Genomic DNA, 15,412 nt, shown 5'->3' with positions numbered 1-15,412 from the left:
CAGGGCAGGATGTTTTGCAACCCTGGTGTTTATTTCCTACGAGGCTGAGAGCAGTAACATTTTCCTTCTGCTCCACCCAAAGGGATTAGTCACTTAACGCATCAGCAGAGTGAGAACTCGGATTTAGCTCCCAACAACATCCTTCACTTTGGAATTGGCATACCTACCCATATTTCTAACTCATCATTTAGTTCTCTGACACTTCTCCCACTTACCCACACATGCATGTTTATTTATGAGTAAAGTTCAATTGTGATGATAAATTATGTCATGTAAATAGATCCATGCTATCATATTTATAGTTTCTTTATTGCCTCTCTTCACTGTCTGGTTTTAATAAAGCTTGCTGATCAAAAAGCTCTTTAAAAAAAAAAAAGATATTCCCAAAATATCCAAATAACTCCAAAAAAGTACTGAATGTATTCAGCAGCACGCTTTACGTTCCCAGTTCTCTTTCCTTACCTTTTGGTCAGCTTTAGCTTGAACTAAGTTATCTGTCTTTGCTCTCAGCTTAGTTAGAATAGTTGTGAGATCTTTGGTTATCTTCTGAATTTGCCGGCTGAACTCCTGGCTCGTGGCCTTGCTCTGTTCAATTTGTTTTACTTTGTCCTGGATCTAAACAATCAATGAGAACAGCAGAACCAAGCATGGTTAAAATTGGGCAACATACTAAAAACCTCATTGTTGACAAGAGATTTCAGGTGGTTCCTGCAATGAGCTGTGTCGAAGCAGCCCCCATAGTTACAAACTCACATGTTTTCCATGCAGCCTCCACCCCCCATCTTCATGCCTTCGCTGCAGGTCTTTCTGCTGCTCTTTCAGTAAAGGAACCAAAAAAGCAACACATGTACAGTGATTCACTCATCAAATATTTAGTGTCTTCATAGATGGCCATATAGATAGCTAAGTTTGAATCTCTGTTTACAAGTACTGTGACTCTTCAATGCACAGACTCCTCCTCTAAGAATTTTTCTTCATAACATGCAAACCTCGCCGAAACTGGTTTGGCTCAGTGGATAGAGCGTCGGTCTGCAGACTGAAACGTCCCAGGTTCGATTCTGGTCAAGGGCATGTACATTGGTTGCGGGCACATCACCGGTAGGAGGTGTGCAGGAGGCAGCTGGTCGATGTTTCTCTCTCATGGATGTTTCTAGCTCTCTGTTCCTCTACTTTCCTCTCTGTAAAAAATCAATAAAAAAAACAACACCAAAAAAATAAAGCAAAACAAAACAAAAACATGCAAACCTCTTCCCTATAACTGGAATACACATGTTTCCAAGCATCTTTCCATGAGCAGCTGCTAATGACCTGGTAACTTTGTCTAACTTTGCAATCCTGTCCCTACAGGATGACAAGAGAACATTAAGCACTTCCAGTGGAAGGCAAAAAAAAGAACAGTTAACATTTAACATTTCTAATGGCTGTGGTTTGACTTGATAACACATATTCATACTTTTGCTTATAATAAAATGCCGAAGGAAAGAAGGTAAAGAAATTTTCTCTTTGTATAAATGAAAGGCTGCAAAACATCTAGAAGGGTGACTGGTAGCCTCTGGGCAATCAATGAATATTTGTTAAACACATGGTATATTTTTATAAACGCTTTTTGTTGTTGTTCTGTTAAGACTTTTTTTTTTTTTTTTTTAAGTTAAAGGAAAGCAGATAAGTTATTTCTAATTATATGACACTAGAGGCCCGGTGCATGAAATTTGTGCACGTGGCAGGGGGGGCGGGGTTGGAATCATTCCTCAGCCCAGCCTGCAACCTCTTGCAATCTGGAACCACTTGCTCCTAATCACTCACCTGCCTGCCCGCCTGATTGCCCTAACTGCTCTCCCCTGCCTAACTAGTCTCCCTAACTGCTCTCCCCTGCCAGCCTGATCCTCCTAACTGTTCTCCCTGGCAGCCTGACCTCCCCATAACTGCTCTCCCTTGCTGGCCTGATCCCCCTAACTGTTTTCTGCCAGCCTGATCGCTCCAAATGACCTCTACTGTGGCCCTGCCACCATGGGCTGGAAGGATGTCCAGAAGGTTGTTCAGAAGATGTCCAGCCTAATTAGCATATTAACTTTTTATTAGTATAGATTATTGTTCATGTCTGTGATCATCTGGTGTGTGTATGTTTTATCTAATTTAAAAGTATTAGTTTTTTGTTTTGTTAATCCTCAACTGAGGATATTTTTTCCATTGCTTTTTCAGAGAGAGTGGAATAGGGGAGGGAGAAGGAAGAGAAACAATGATGTGAAAGAGACACACTGACTGACTGCCTACTGCATGCACCCCAAATAGGGGACAGGGAGCAAAACTGCACTCCACATACATGCCCTTGATGGGAAATTGAACCTGCAACTCTTCAGTGTGCAGGCACACACTCTAACCATTGAGCACACTCTCCAGGGGAAACCGTATTGTTTTATGCTGATCAGATTTTAAAGTCTATATTCATAAAGATGTAGTTGTAAAAATCAAGAACTCTTGTACAAGACTGCTGAGCCTATAAAAGGGAAAGGCACTCTTTCTTGGGCACGGGTTTACCTGGTCATGAACAGTTCCCAGGTTCAATGCCACCTCCGCTAGCTGCAGGGAGAGCTCAGAAGGTAGAATAGCATAAAGACCCAGGTACTTAGTCTTCTGCTCTTCAGCTACTGTCTCAATGTTCTGTCGGTGCTTTGTGGCTTCTGTTAGGAGAATCTGAAGAAAAGATCAAAAGAAGGAATGTCTGGGAGCCTAAAGAAATTTCCATGGGCATAGAGACAAGACAATGTATTGTCCATCAGTACATGATAAAGTGTGGAATTAGAGAAACATCTTAAGAAAAGCCAAACTTTTCTTTAGCCTTTGAATAAGAAACATGTCCACTTTATACAAAACAAACAAAAACCCCAACCAATAATACTAACAGCCTTTTATATAACACATTTCTGGAAATTTTTAATTCAATATTTGATTGAATCTAAGCAAATGTGTCATATTAAAATCAGGGCAATTTTTTAATGATGGGTATAAGGAATGAGGAGAGTTTTGTACCTTAAGTTCTTCAAGTTGAGCATCTATTTCTAGTGTGTGTGGGTTCTCCAAATATTCCTTCGTTTCCCGAACCCAGGATTTCACAGAATTGATTTGCGCCTCCACCCCTTCTCGGTCCTTCAGCTCCTGCTTCACCACCTTCCCGTTACTCCTCACTTTCTCCTGCATGCTTCAGAAATAGTTCAGGGAGAAAGCAGAAGTGAACTGGAAGTGAAAGGAACCCCTAGCTCCCAGCATTGTATTATCCAAAACAGACATTTTTTTTAAAGGTAAAATCTCAGATCTTTTTGCGAGTAAATACACGTCCCCAAAACTGTCAGCTAATTTTCAGCAAGACTTACATTTGGTTCAAGTATACTGGATGTGAATGATTTTTCCCTGGAAAACTGAGAACTGACACACTCCATTGCTACTACTTCGCAGTTAATATTCTATGTAAAATAACCAGGACATTGTTTAGTTTCTCTCCAGAAATCTACACACATGAATCAGGGTCATCAGCCTTTAAGAGTGATGTGTAATTAGAATATTGGTGGCTATTAGAAACCAGTCTTTGAAGTCAAGCTTTGGAAATTTTACAGTTAATAATGTTCAACGCCCACATTGTAAGTCTTTCTTTGAATTGATGTAGATTTGGTTAAAAAGTGGAGCCCAATTACCCTGAATTCATAAATTTGGTTAAAAAGTGGAGCCCAGCCGAAACCAGTTTGGCTCAATGGATAGAGCGTCGGCTTGGGGACCCGGGTTCGATTCCAGTCAAGGGCATGTATCTTGGTTGCGGGCATATCCCCAGTAGGGGGTGTGATGACTCTCTCATCGATGTTTCTAACTCTCTATCCCTCTCCCTTCCTCTCTGTACAAAATAAATAAAATATATTTAAAAAAAAAAAAAAAGTGGAGCCCAATTACTGAATTCATCTATAACTGAAGAGGTGGATGTAGGACATGTATGAACCATAGTAGCTAATACAGCAGTTAAATGATCTACTGACATTTCTTCTCCGGCCCCATAAGTGAATCAGGCTGGTTATGTATCATTAAGTTTACTTTCCTCTATCTACCAAGTTCGAAAAGGCTTATTTGCCTGAACTTGGCATCACCCTTGTTCTAATCTCCAAGCCATCCAGGTTAGCCAGTGAGTATCAAGCTTTTCAGAACTAGCCTCTAAGTAGCTCTCAATTGTTTCGCTTTCAAGCTTTGTTTCTCAGGAAGAGCCATTATTACCCAACAGTTCCCTGACTGTGGCTTGCTTACTTCCAAGGTTTCTTACAGGCCACCCCCCTCTTTGCAAAAGTTGCCCCCCCCCCCACCGCCACCGCCACCTCATGCAAGCTGCTCCGTCTTCAGCTGAGGGGAGCCTTCCTTGCCTGCCCTCCTGGGTTCCCTGCCTCCGCTTTCTGTTCCTTCTCACCTTGTCCACACTTTACCCAAACGGCCCCTGTCATTGCCCATCTCTGCTGCCTGATTGTCAACAGCATAAAGGCACCCACTGAATCTGTTCGGTTCACCCCTGTATTTCTAAGTACTAGGTATGTGTTTGTCACATAAATAATTGAAGAGCTAAGAAAACTGGGAAGCGAGGATGAAGGGAACAGATTCCCCATCTCCCCAATTGTAAGGTGGCATGATGGAGCACCCCAGACAATAAAACCACACTCATCCCTTTGGGTCATGGGCGGCTCAGGGACAGAAGGAAGGGCGTATGCTTACCTCAGGCACCGATCTTGCATGGCTGTGATCTGCTGCATGACGGCCGGCTCCTCCCCGGGGGCTGGGGCGGCCCCGTCAGGGAGCATGCTCAGCACCTGCTGCCGCAGCATGCCCAGGGCCGCCTGCTGTTGGTCCAGCTCCAGGGTGAAGGCGTCGTGCTGGTCCAGGAGAGCTGAGAGTTCCGCTTTGGAGGCCTTCTCTGCCGAACCTCCCGGGGATTTACCTTCCAGCTGATCGATCACGTCAGTGGCTTTCTTCACCTGATGGAAAATGTATCGACCATGAAGCCAGAAAATAAACTGAACACATGAGGCAACTCCTGTAAATACACATTTGACATAAGTGTGTCAAAGCTCCTTAAAAATGAGGGTGTGAACTCCAAATTCCAGGAAACTAAAGCCTGGACAATCTTCTGGACATGAAAGGAAAAGCCATCTTTATAATTCTGGGTTTACAGCTTTAATCTCAAAATAATATCAGGCCTATCAGAGATTACATAACATAGAAAAAAATCGTGTGTGTGTTTTAAGTAAAGGACAACTGAAAAACCCCAATATTTATAAAGGAAGATGTGTCTTAAAACATTGAATCCTACGTAAAAGATGAAAAAAAATTAATATAGGACTTGGGACATTGGTTAAATTCCTGCTCATTTCCATGGCAACGAAAGACGTATTTTGTAATTTTGCAGGGCCAGGTAAGAACGTTTCACTAGAAACTGGCAAATGCCCACTTGTCCTCCTTTCAAAATGTAATGTCTTGGTTTTCTTATTAACATGATGGGACCCTGACTTGGGACTAAAGCGCAGATTGGATATTGCCCAGCATTTCACCATTTGGTGTTCATGCCATGGAAATAGAGATGTGGGGGGAAGCGCTTTTTGCTTTCATAAAGCAAGTTTAACACAGAAGCCAAAGGCCGCTTTCCCAAATACATGAGCGTGAGGGAGGAAGCGGTCAGAAGCCCACGGATGAAGGAAACCACCTTGGTGCCCAGGCTCTCCCACGCCTCCAGGGCGTCCTCCAGGATCTTCTCCTGGTCCTGCGCCACCGCCCGCAGCCGCGCCCAGCGCTGCCACACCGTGGTCATGGACCTGCCGATGGTCGCTCTGCTGGCGTCGTTCCCAGCTTTCTCCAGCTGCGAGGCCTTGCCCTCCAGGGCCACGATTTTCTCGTGGAAAGAGTGAACCCCTGACACTAACGCCTAAGGAGGGGAGGAGAAGAGGGGGAGGGAGAGGGAGAGATTTTTTTACAAAAGTTCTACGGATTGGAGGAAAGCCCACAATGACCCGCAAAGGGTAAAGCCCCAACATACATTCTTTTTTCCTCTTCCTTTTACATTGAGTTCTTCACTGAGTTAGGCTTGGATTTTTTATTTTATTTTTTTGAAAGAGGCAAGATGAATATTTATTTATTCAAAATCAATGTTTATTTGCTACTTGAGATGAAATCCTCCCATTTTTAAAAGGTAGCAAAAATATAAGGGAACTGGGTTTAGTATTTAAGGACGGTATAATCTATCTTATATTTCCATGATAGATGAGGGTGACTCAGCTACTAATTGTGAAATTAATCTAAGTTATCGCCAGAAAAGATTTACTGGGATTCATTGAATCATACTTTATCAGAAGCAATTGCTCTGAATGTCTTTTTAAACCTAACCATGCATTTCCAACTGAATTCTAAAAAAGTGGCAGACAGCATGCAATTAAGTAAAAACTGCTGTGAAACATGCTTAATGTGTCCTTTCCGTGTACAAGGAGCCCCGCCCGATGAGGCTGGATTGACCTGATTCGGGAACTGCAGCGTCACAGAGACCCTGACAAAGACAACGAAAGGACGTTAGAAACAACAACACCACTAGCCTTGTGCTCCGACAGTTTTCCTTCTGCTTCCCGACTGGAAGAAGTCTTCAGTAAAGAAAATTCGGACAATTGCTTTTCGGCATCATTCATCAACTCGATAACCTCTTCCCTTGCTTTCTGGAAGTCCTGCCACTGAGCCGCACACCTTGAAAAGGTCCAACAAACACCCATCAGCAACATCAAATCCCTGGTACAGAGCGCTGACATCAATATGCCTAACAGCGCTCAGAGAGAAGAATGAAATTTTGCATGGATGTTCATCATTAGTATATTCCTCTTTTCCATGTGAAAAGTCACTTCAAAACACCTCATATTTCTGCCCAGCTGACGTTGCTCAGTGGTTGAGCATCGACCTAGGAACCAGGAGGTCACAGTTTGATTCCCAGCCAAAGCACAGGCCCAGGTTATGGGCTCCATCCCCAACAGGGGGTGTGCAAGAGGCAGTCAATCAATGATTCTCTCTCATCATTGATGTTTCTATCTTTCTCCTTCTCCTTTCCAATCTGGAATCAATAAAAATATATTTTAAAAATAATAAATAAATAAAAGGCCTTACATCTCACTAGAATACAGAGATTAAAACCACTCCAGTGCCAAAACCGGTTTGGGTCAGTGGATAGAGCATCAGCCTGTGGACTGGAAGGTCCCAGGTTCGATTCCAGTCAAGGGCATGTACCTTGGTTGCGGGCACATCCCCAGTAATGGGTGTGTAAGAGGCAGCTGATTGATGATTCTTTCTCATCAATGTTTCTAACTCTCTATCCCTCTCTCTTCCTCTCTGTAAAAAATCAATAAAATATATTTTAAAAAATAAAATAAAATAAAACTGCTCCAGTACCTCCGCAAGAGATCCAGCTGGGCGTGGGAGTCCTGGATCACCCTCCGGCTCTTCTCCTCCAGGGACGCCATTTTCTGGGCGAGCTCCTCTCTGGCAGCCGGCTTGATGAGTGGGTCGAGGTTGGCGACCAGGCCGTTGAGCTCCTCCAGATTGCCCTGGAGCTGGTCCTCTGCGCTAAAAAACTCTGTGTGGCTTCTGAGACTGTCCTCCGCGCTCTCCACGTCCAGGCCGTTGCCTGCCAGCTGCAGCAGCTCATGGGCATCCTCAAGCCAGTCGCTCGCGGCTTGAAACACTTGATAGTACCTTTGGCATTGACTATATATTTGAGTCAACGTAGCCTGAAACATAGTCATTACAAACACAATCAACCCTCAATTGCAGCGTGTTTGCAGGAAATCATTGAATTTTTTAATTTCTTTTCCAGTCTTTTGTCATGTGGATGTATGTGTATAAGTGAACTAAAAAATTGTAAAATTTTTTTTTGTGTGTGTGTGTAATCCATTGTTAGCCTTTGTTTTCCCTTCTGACAATCTTGCTATAATTTTATTATTGTAGTTAAAATATGTAAACAGGGACAGAAATGAAACAGAAATGTATACTGGTATCTTGACTAGTTCTGAGACTTTCTCTCACATGTGTACATCATCCTATACACACAGTCACGCTTAGTAATATGTGGCAGACTGAATATTTACCGAAGTGGAATACTGCCTCTGCTGGTTAGAAGTGTAATGACACCGGTGGGAATGTAAGCCAGTGCAGTCACTGAGGACAACAGTATGGAAGTTCCTTGAGAAATGAAATACAGTACAACCACCAGATGATTCGGCAGTTTCACTTTTGGGTACTTACCCGAAGGAAACAAAATCATTATCTTAAAGAGATATCTACATCCCACATTCTGTGCAGCTCTCGTTTCTTTATCCCCAAGTCAAGTCATGATGACTATTCTAGTCTCGCTCCTGTGGTGCCACAGGGAAGCCAGAGAGCACTCCTCCTCGAGGGAGGGGTGAACAGATGGGGCAACTAACGGGAGACCCCAGCACAAACCGTGGCTCAGCATCAGGTCAGGGCTGTGGCATCCATCTGCCCCTCCTTTTGGAGATTCTTCATCCACGCCAATCTTCTGAATGCCAAGCTTTGCATTGTTTAAAAGAGGCGTCACCAATTCATCATTGCTAACTTGTTTATTTTATTACTAATGTACTTATCATGGTATTAGTTCCATTATTGCTATCATTTATCATCTCTCATAAAGGTGAGAGGTAGCAGGGGTTACTTACTGCATTATAAGTGAGGACAACATGGAAATCACATGAAATGAATACCATAACCGTGAACAATAAAAAAAAAAAAATTAAAGTCACCATCAGTGAAAGATGATTCTGCATAGTATCATAAAAGAAATATTTAAGGAAGCAATTCTAACAACAACAACAACACAAACACCTCACAGACGTCTACAAATAAGCCTGTACCCACCTGTCTGCTGCATAAAGCTTCCTGAAGGTCCCTGTCCAGCTCCGAGAGCTCAGCCAGTGCCTGCTGCAATTCGGCGGAAATCAGCTCCTTGGCTTTGGTGAACCTCTCCTTCTCCTTGTCGCCCAGGGCCTTCATTATCCTCAGGCTGGACTGCACCTCCTCCTGATGAATCTGCACCTTCCTGATCTCCTCCTGGATGTCCCGCAGGTTCAGGTCCAGGCTCACGGGCCTGCTGAGCTCCGCCTGCACTCCCCGCAGCCAGTCCAGGGAGCGGCTCAGCTCTGTCTGGAAGTCTATGCTCTGCACCATGCGGCCCTCACACTCGGTCACCGTGGCGCTGATGGCAGAAGTCAGCAGCGTCAGCTCCTCCTGCCAGGCCTGGACCTGCTGCTTGGCTTTCTCATAAGCCGAGGGGTGGAGGTGTGGGACGAGATCTTCCAGATGCATGGCCAGGCGTTTGAGCAGGATTCCCGAGTCCTGAAGGCTGCCCGCCAAGGAGTGATAGAGTTTGAGCTTCTCTTCTGCGGGGAGCGTCTCCTCGTTCACTTGGGCCTGCTCCACCTGCACCGCCTCCAGCTGCTTCCGCAGCTGCTGGCACATCTTCTCGTGCTCTTGGTAGGCAGCCGTGGTGTCTTCCAGCAAGCCCGCCCTTTGCTCCGTCTGCCGCTTCAGCCGGTGGTACGAGGTGACGAGCTGCAGCATCCTGTCGGGCTGCCACGGCTGCCCTGTGCTGCGGAAACTTTCCTTCTTCTGGTTCAGCTCGTCCACCGCTTCCCCGAGGCCCGCCACCTCGCCCAGGAGAGCCCTGCACCCCTCCTGGAGGCACAGTGCCTCCTCCACTGTCAGGGCGCTGGGCACTGGGCTCATCTGGGAGAACTGGTCCTCCAGGTCGCTCAGGGACTGGGCGGTCAGCTCGATCAGGGAAGCGTACTCTTTCCGGGAGAGAATGGCTTCCTGGACCTTGTAAAACTTGTCTTTGGCCAAGGCGACGACGACGTTGAATTGCTGGGGCAGAGCGTTCAGCTTCTCATCGAGGTAGGAGTGATCGACCTCGCTCAGCGATGGCAGGATGGCCTGCCCGGTCCTCTGCAGGGTCAGGAGGAGGCTTTCGTACTCCGGAGATTGCTCAAGGAGGTGCTGGTATTTGGCCAGCTGGGTCTGAAGCTCCGGACTCTCATTCATGAGGTTGATCTCAGGGAACGTGATGATGTCTGCCTGTTTCAGCCAGTGACAAGCCTTATCGAAGTCTTCCTTGAAGTGCTTCCGAGCCACGAAGCTCTTCTCCAGCTCCTGGAGCCTGTGGCCGCACTTCTGCAGGACGGAGTCGTACACACTCTGCAGGTCCTGGAGCTGGGCCAGCACCTCACCCTTGTCCTGCTCCGTGGCTCCCTTCATCAGCTCGCGGCCCTGCGCCCAGAGGCTGGTGACTTCGCTTTGGTAGGTCTTGAGGCTGGCCTGGGCGCTCCTGCAGGCTTTGATTTGCTTGCTCACGTCGTCCGGCAGCAGGCAGATGTGCTCGCGAAACATGATCTTGCGCTCGTGCTGCTGGATCTGGCTGGTGGCCTGGAACAGTGCCATGAGGAACTGGGTCTTCTCGGACAGTGCCTTGTTCAGGTACTTGCGTCGCTGGCCCACGAGCTCGCTGAGACAGTGGACATGCCTCTGTGCGTCCGAGAGCGCCTTCTGGATGACCTGCCGCTCGTTCAGGCCGAGGTCCACCATCACCCTGTCCGCGTCCTTCGTGAGGGATTTCAGGAGCATCTGCTTGGCCTCCAGCTCGCTGCAGACGGTGAGGTGGTCCATGAGAAGGTTGGGGGCCACGTCGGGAGGGGGGCTCTGCTGGAGGGCCTCGGTGATGCTGGGCTGCTGTTCCTCCGCCCACTCCGTCAGCTCCTGGAACCTGGCCTGCACCACGCTCAGCTCCTCCAAGTTGGCGACCGAGACCTGGATTTTCCTACTGATGAGGTCCTCCAGCTGAGACCAGCGCTGTTCAAGGTGGCGTGTCTGCTCTTTGACTAAGTCCCTGTCGTCTAAGTTCAGATGCTCTATCATGCTCTGCTTTCTGTCTTTCAGGTCCTCGATGGCCTGCTTCCTCTCCTGCAAGGCCGATGCCAGCTTCTTCAGAGCTTCCAGGTGGACCGCGGTGCTCTCCGCATCGGATCTGTAAATACAGGAAAGACATCAAAGCAATTAGCCAGCTCGGTATCTGTATTTGTTCATACCACGTCCTATCACATTGTTCCATTTCCTTTAAGAGGCTGTTTTTCACTTGGAGTTGACTGACCCAAGTGACAGAATTACTATGGAATGCAAGACCCATGTATCTCTCTATCAGAAGTTGGGACAAAGCAAATGTCCTACATCAAGCATGCCAAACTCAAAGGCCAACATGGGCCAAATAAATGAGGCATGCGGCCTGGGGCTGCGAGTTTGACATGCTTGGTCTACATACTTCCTTTCTACTCTTCAGGATCCTACTGCCCTCCGACATCTCTGACACATGCTTTCAGCTTCTTCCTCTGGCCCTTGCACAGTGAGCAAGATCTGCATGTTAACAAGATCCCGGGATGACTTGTATAAACATTCGACACTGAGAAGCACTTATCCCTGCATTCTTGAAAATAACACCTAAAGAGATTAAGTGGCCAATGATGTATGTGCTTTCCTGTGAGAAGAAGCTCAAGCAAACACTTTAGTGCTAGACAGAAAATCTGCAAGACATAACCAAGGGCTCTCTCAGCTACTCATTTGTGTGCTCAGATATTATATATATATACCCTCAGCCGAGAATATGCTTTTATTGATTTTAAGCATATCAATATATGAGAGGAAAAGAGAGAGGGAAAGAGAAGGGAGGGGGAGAGGGAGAGAGAGACATTGATGTGAGAGAAAACATTGATCAGTAGCCTCTTATATGCATCCTTTTACCCACTGGTTCAATTAACAGTGAGCAAGGAGAACCAGGGCTCTGTATCCATATGACAACATGAGTTTCTTTTCTTTTTTTTTTTCATGTTTTTATTGATTTCTGAGAGAGGAAGGGAGAGGAAGAAAGGAATAGAAACATCAATGATAAGAGAGGATCATTGATAGAATGCCTCCTGCATGCCCCCTACTGGCAATCAAGACTGCAATCTGGGTATATGCCCTGACATAGAATCAAACCATTCATGGGTCAAAGCTCCATCACTGAGCCACACCCAGGCAACATGAGTTTCTTAACAATGTTTTGTCAGTATTGATGATTGACAATCAATGTTATAAGAAAGGCCTTTTACGTTTTTATAGAAATTAAGAAATGTCTGGCTTAGTATTTTGGGATGCGCCAGAGCGGTGGTTGGCAAACTCATTAGTCATCAGAGCCAAATATCAATAGTACAAGGATTGAAATTTCTTTTGAGAGCCAAATTTTTAAAAACATAAACTTCTTCTAATGCCACTTCTTCAAAATAGACTCGCCCAGGCTGTGGTATTTTGTGGAAGAGCCACACTCAAGGGGCCAAAGAGCCGCATGTGGCTCACGAGCCACAGTTTGACGACCATAGTGCCCAAGCATTGCTGTTACCTGGCTAAGTTATCCCATTCGGTAGTAAATTTTTCCAAGAACACCTCGACAACGCTCATGCAGTCATGGTAGTCTCTTGTCCTCTGCAGGTCCTCTTCCCTTTGCAAGCACAGGCTATTGGCTTGAAGGCACAGTTCCTGCCACTGGTTGTTCAGATGACTGATCTCCTTATGTTCAGGAGACTCCTGCTTCTTGGTTAACTCGTCCACCTTCTCTGTAATGGCCGTCACTGACGCCTGTTTGCACTGCAGTTTCTTAACAAAATCCTAAAGGTAACAACACCAACAAAATAGGTAATCTGCAATAGATGTCCCAATAAATATAGAGGGAAGCATAGATGTAATAAGCCTAATGAATTAAGCATGTATAATTAATGGGTCAGGTGGAGCAATGAGAGATTAAAAATGATCACACCTCTTTATGAATACAAATTTCCAAGTGTATAGAATCAAAGGATAACTGTAGTACTTTCTTTTACTGTGTAATTTTGAACAGTATAAAGAAAACCTGAGAAATGTGAAACAATATTATATTCACTAAGGAAAAAAGCTAATATTTTATCTTAAAGTGCAGCCTTAGTTTCCTAAAAACTTTTGAAGTTCATGCTTTTGAGGGGAAAAAAAGTCATCTATTGTTAAGTCATCTTGTGTTTTTTCTGCATAGGCAAATAATATTTTAGTAGAAACTATAAATGGTTCACTTTCATAGAGAAAAAATAAACTTTAAAGTATGTTAAAAATCTGGTACAAGTTCCAATCAAATTAAAATAATCTTATATTAAATTATGTATAAACATGAAATAGCAATGATATTTCTATTACAAATATAATATATATTAATAAATACCTAGTTCATATTCAAATATATATTTAGTTGATTGGTACACTTACATTCCTACAGCTTCTATTATTTATAAATTAATATATTATATATTTATTAGAGGCCCAGTGCACAAAATTCTGCACTGGTGGCCTGCGCCCTCTTGCAATCTGGGAGCCCTTGAGGGATCTCTGACTGATAGTTTAGGATTCGGACATCCTTACCGCTGCTGTGGAGGCGGGAGAGGCTCCCACCACTGCCTCTGCACTCACCAGCCATTAGCCTGGCTCAGGGCTTCTAGCTGAGCTGCACTCCCCCTGTGGGAGCGCACTGATCACCAGGGGGAAGCTCCTGCAGTAAGCGTCTGCCTCCTGGTGGTCAGTGCATGTCATAGCGACTGGTCATGCCACCATTAAGTTGATTTATATATTAGCCTTTTATTATATAGGGTTAATATAAAATATACTAGAGGCCTGGTGAATGTATTTGTGTACAGGTGGAGTCCAGCCAGCTGTCCCCACCCCTGATCTGGGTGTTAGGAGCCAATCAGGGGTCAGGCCAGCCAGAGCGGGGAAGAGCGATCAGGGCCCAGATAGGCTGGTTGGCTGCCAGCAGTGCATGTCATAACCACTGGTCATTTCAGTTATTCTGTTTGTTCCACCATTCTGGTTGCTGAGCTTTTATATATAGATAGATAGATAGATAGATAGATAGATATAATATAACATGTATATTATATATTTTATATATTTAACATGTGTTTAATTAATGGGCACATTTACAGTCCTGCAACTTCAGCAACGTTGTGATGAAAGATGGTAAGAGATGAGGGCTTGTGTGTGTTTAGAAGCAGAAGCTTCTGGTTGTATCAGCTAAACCGCAGCACCTTGTTCAGGAACAAAGTGCAGAGTGAGGGTCCTTTGATTCAAGTGGCCAAGTGGAGCTACAATAAACTATTTGAATGTTCACTTTCATTTATTAAATTATTATTTTTATTTTTCAAGTACAGTTGACACTCAATATTATACTCAAATGTATAATATGGTGGTTTAGACATTTACATAACTTCCAAAATGATTCCCCTTAAGTGTGGTATGCACCTGACACCATACTTAGTTATTACAATACTAGAGGCCTGGTGCATGAAATTCATGCACAGGGGATTGAGGGTTCCCTCAGCCCAGTCTGCACCCTCCAACCTGGGACTCCTCAAAGGATGTCCAGCTGTTAGACATCCATTTCAGCATCTGGCTCTTAACCACTCAGCTGCCTGCCTTTCTGATTGACCTTAACCGCCTCTGCCTTGGTCCCCTTTACCATGGCTTTGTCCAGAAGGAGGACTGGACAATTGGAAGATGTCCAGTTGACCTGGTCTAATTAGCATATTACCCTTTTATTATATTACTGATTATATTTCCTTTGCTGTGCTTTACAAATGTTTGCTCTCTATCTCTCCTTTCCTGGCAGCAAATGAAGGTCTTTCTGGTTCTTTTATTCCTTCAATAGCTATGTAATGTTTAAGGATTGAGGGACACACCCATCTTAGCCTTCTCTGTCTCCTTGGGGAAACCCACTCTTTCCTACCTCCACTTGGGAAACCATGTTCTGTGCAATATTGAGCTCCAGTTCTGCGTGTCTCCGCCTCATATTCTGCAGTTGCTGGTCAGCATCCTGGAGGTAAATCCAAAGCTCGGCCTTCATGTACTTGATCTCCTCCCAGCCCTGAGTTAAGGTCTGAGCCTGGGCCAGCCTTTGTTCAATCTTGAGGGAACACAGAGACAGAAGTCAGTGTTAATAGACAGAGGCATTTATGTCCCGTGAATCAGAGATGCAGTTTCTCAGCCTGTCCATGTACACAGGCCAATGCACATGCATGCATACACACACTCTGCTATAAATCCATAAAGGATTCTTTCTTTGCTTCAAGAAATGCAGATTTTTTTTAATACTTAAAATTTTTAAGGACTTCATGTGTAAGACATGTCATTTAATTTCAAACAGTATCATGAGGACTTTAAGAAGTTTTAACAATCTATTAGGTCAAAAGTTGCCCTACAATCTATTAGGTCAAAAGTTTTCAACACCTGACTAATTTGCGAGTTCAAT

The 15,412-nt window shown here is 44.8% G+C and overlaps 1 protein-coding gene across 3 annotated transcripts in view; it reads right to left on the bottom strand.

The window, feature by feature from the left end:
• Positions 1-15,412, bottom strand: part of SYNE1 (spectrin repeat containing nuclear envelope protein 1) — a 373,726-nt gene that overhangs the window by 144,388 nt on the left and 213,926 nt on the right. For all 3 annotated transcript variants that reach the window (XM_036414424.2, XM_036414425.2, XM_045573412.1), the window contains 10 exons: positions 14,891-15,067; positions 12,488-12,753; positions 8,923-11,083; positions 7,441-7,778; positions 6,603-6,747; positions 5,723-5,941; positions 4,738-4,997; positions 3,028-3,196; positions 2,536-2,691; positions 463-615 (listed from right to left, as the gene is read on the bottom strand). In XM_036414424.2, coding sequence (XP_036270317.1) covers positions 463-615; positions 2,536-2,691; positions 3,028-3,196; positions 4,738-4,997; positions 5,723-5,941; positions 6,603-6,747; positions 7,441-7,778; positions 8,923-11,083; positions 12,488-12,753; positions 14,891-15,067 — 4,044 coding nt within the window. The remainder of the gene's footprint in view (positions 1-462; positions 616-2,535; positions 2,692-3,027; positions 3,197-4,737; positions 4,998-5,722; positions 5,942-6,602; positions 6,748-7,440; positions 7,779-8,922; positions 11,084-12,487; positions 12,754-14,890; positions 15,068-15,412) is intronic.

Source organism: Pipistrellus kuhlii, unplaced genomic scaffold (genome assembly GCF_014108245.1).
Source record: "Pipistrellus kuhlii isolate mPipKuh1 unplaced genomic scaffold, mPipKuh1.p scaffold_m20_p_5, whole genome shotgun sequence".
Lineage (NCBI taxonomy): Eukaryota > Metazoa > Chordata > Mammalia > Chiroptera > Vespertilionidae > Pipistrellus > Pipistrellus kuhlii.
Note: the sequence above shows the minus strand (reverse complement) of the source record. Positions and strands in the feature narration are given on the sequence as shown.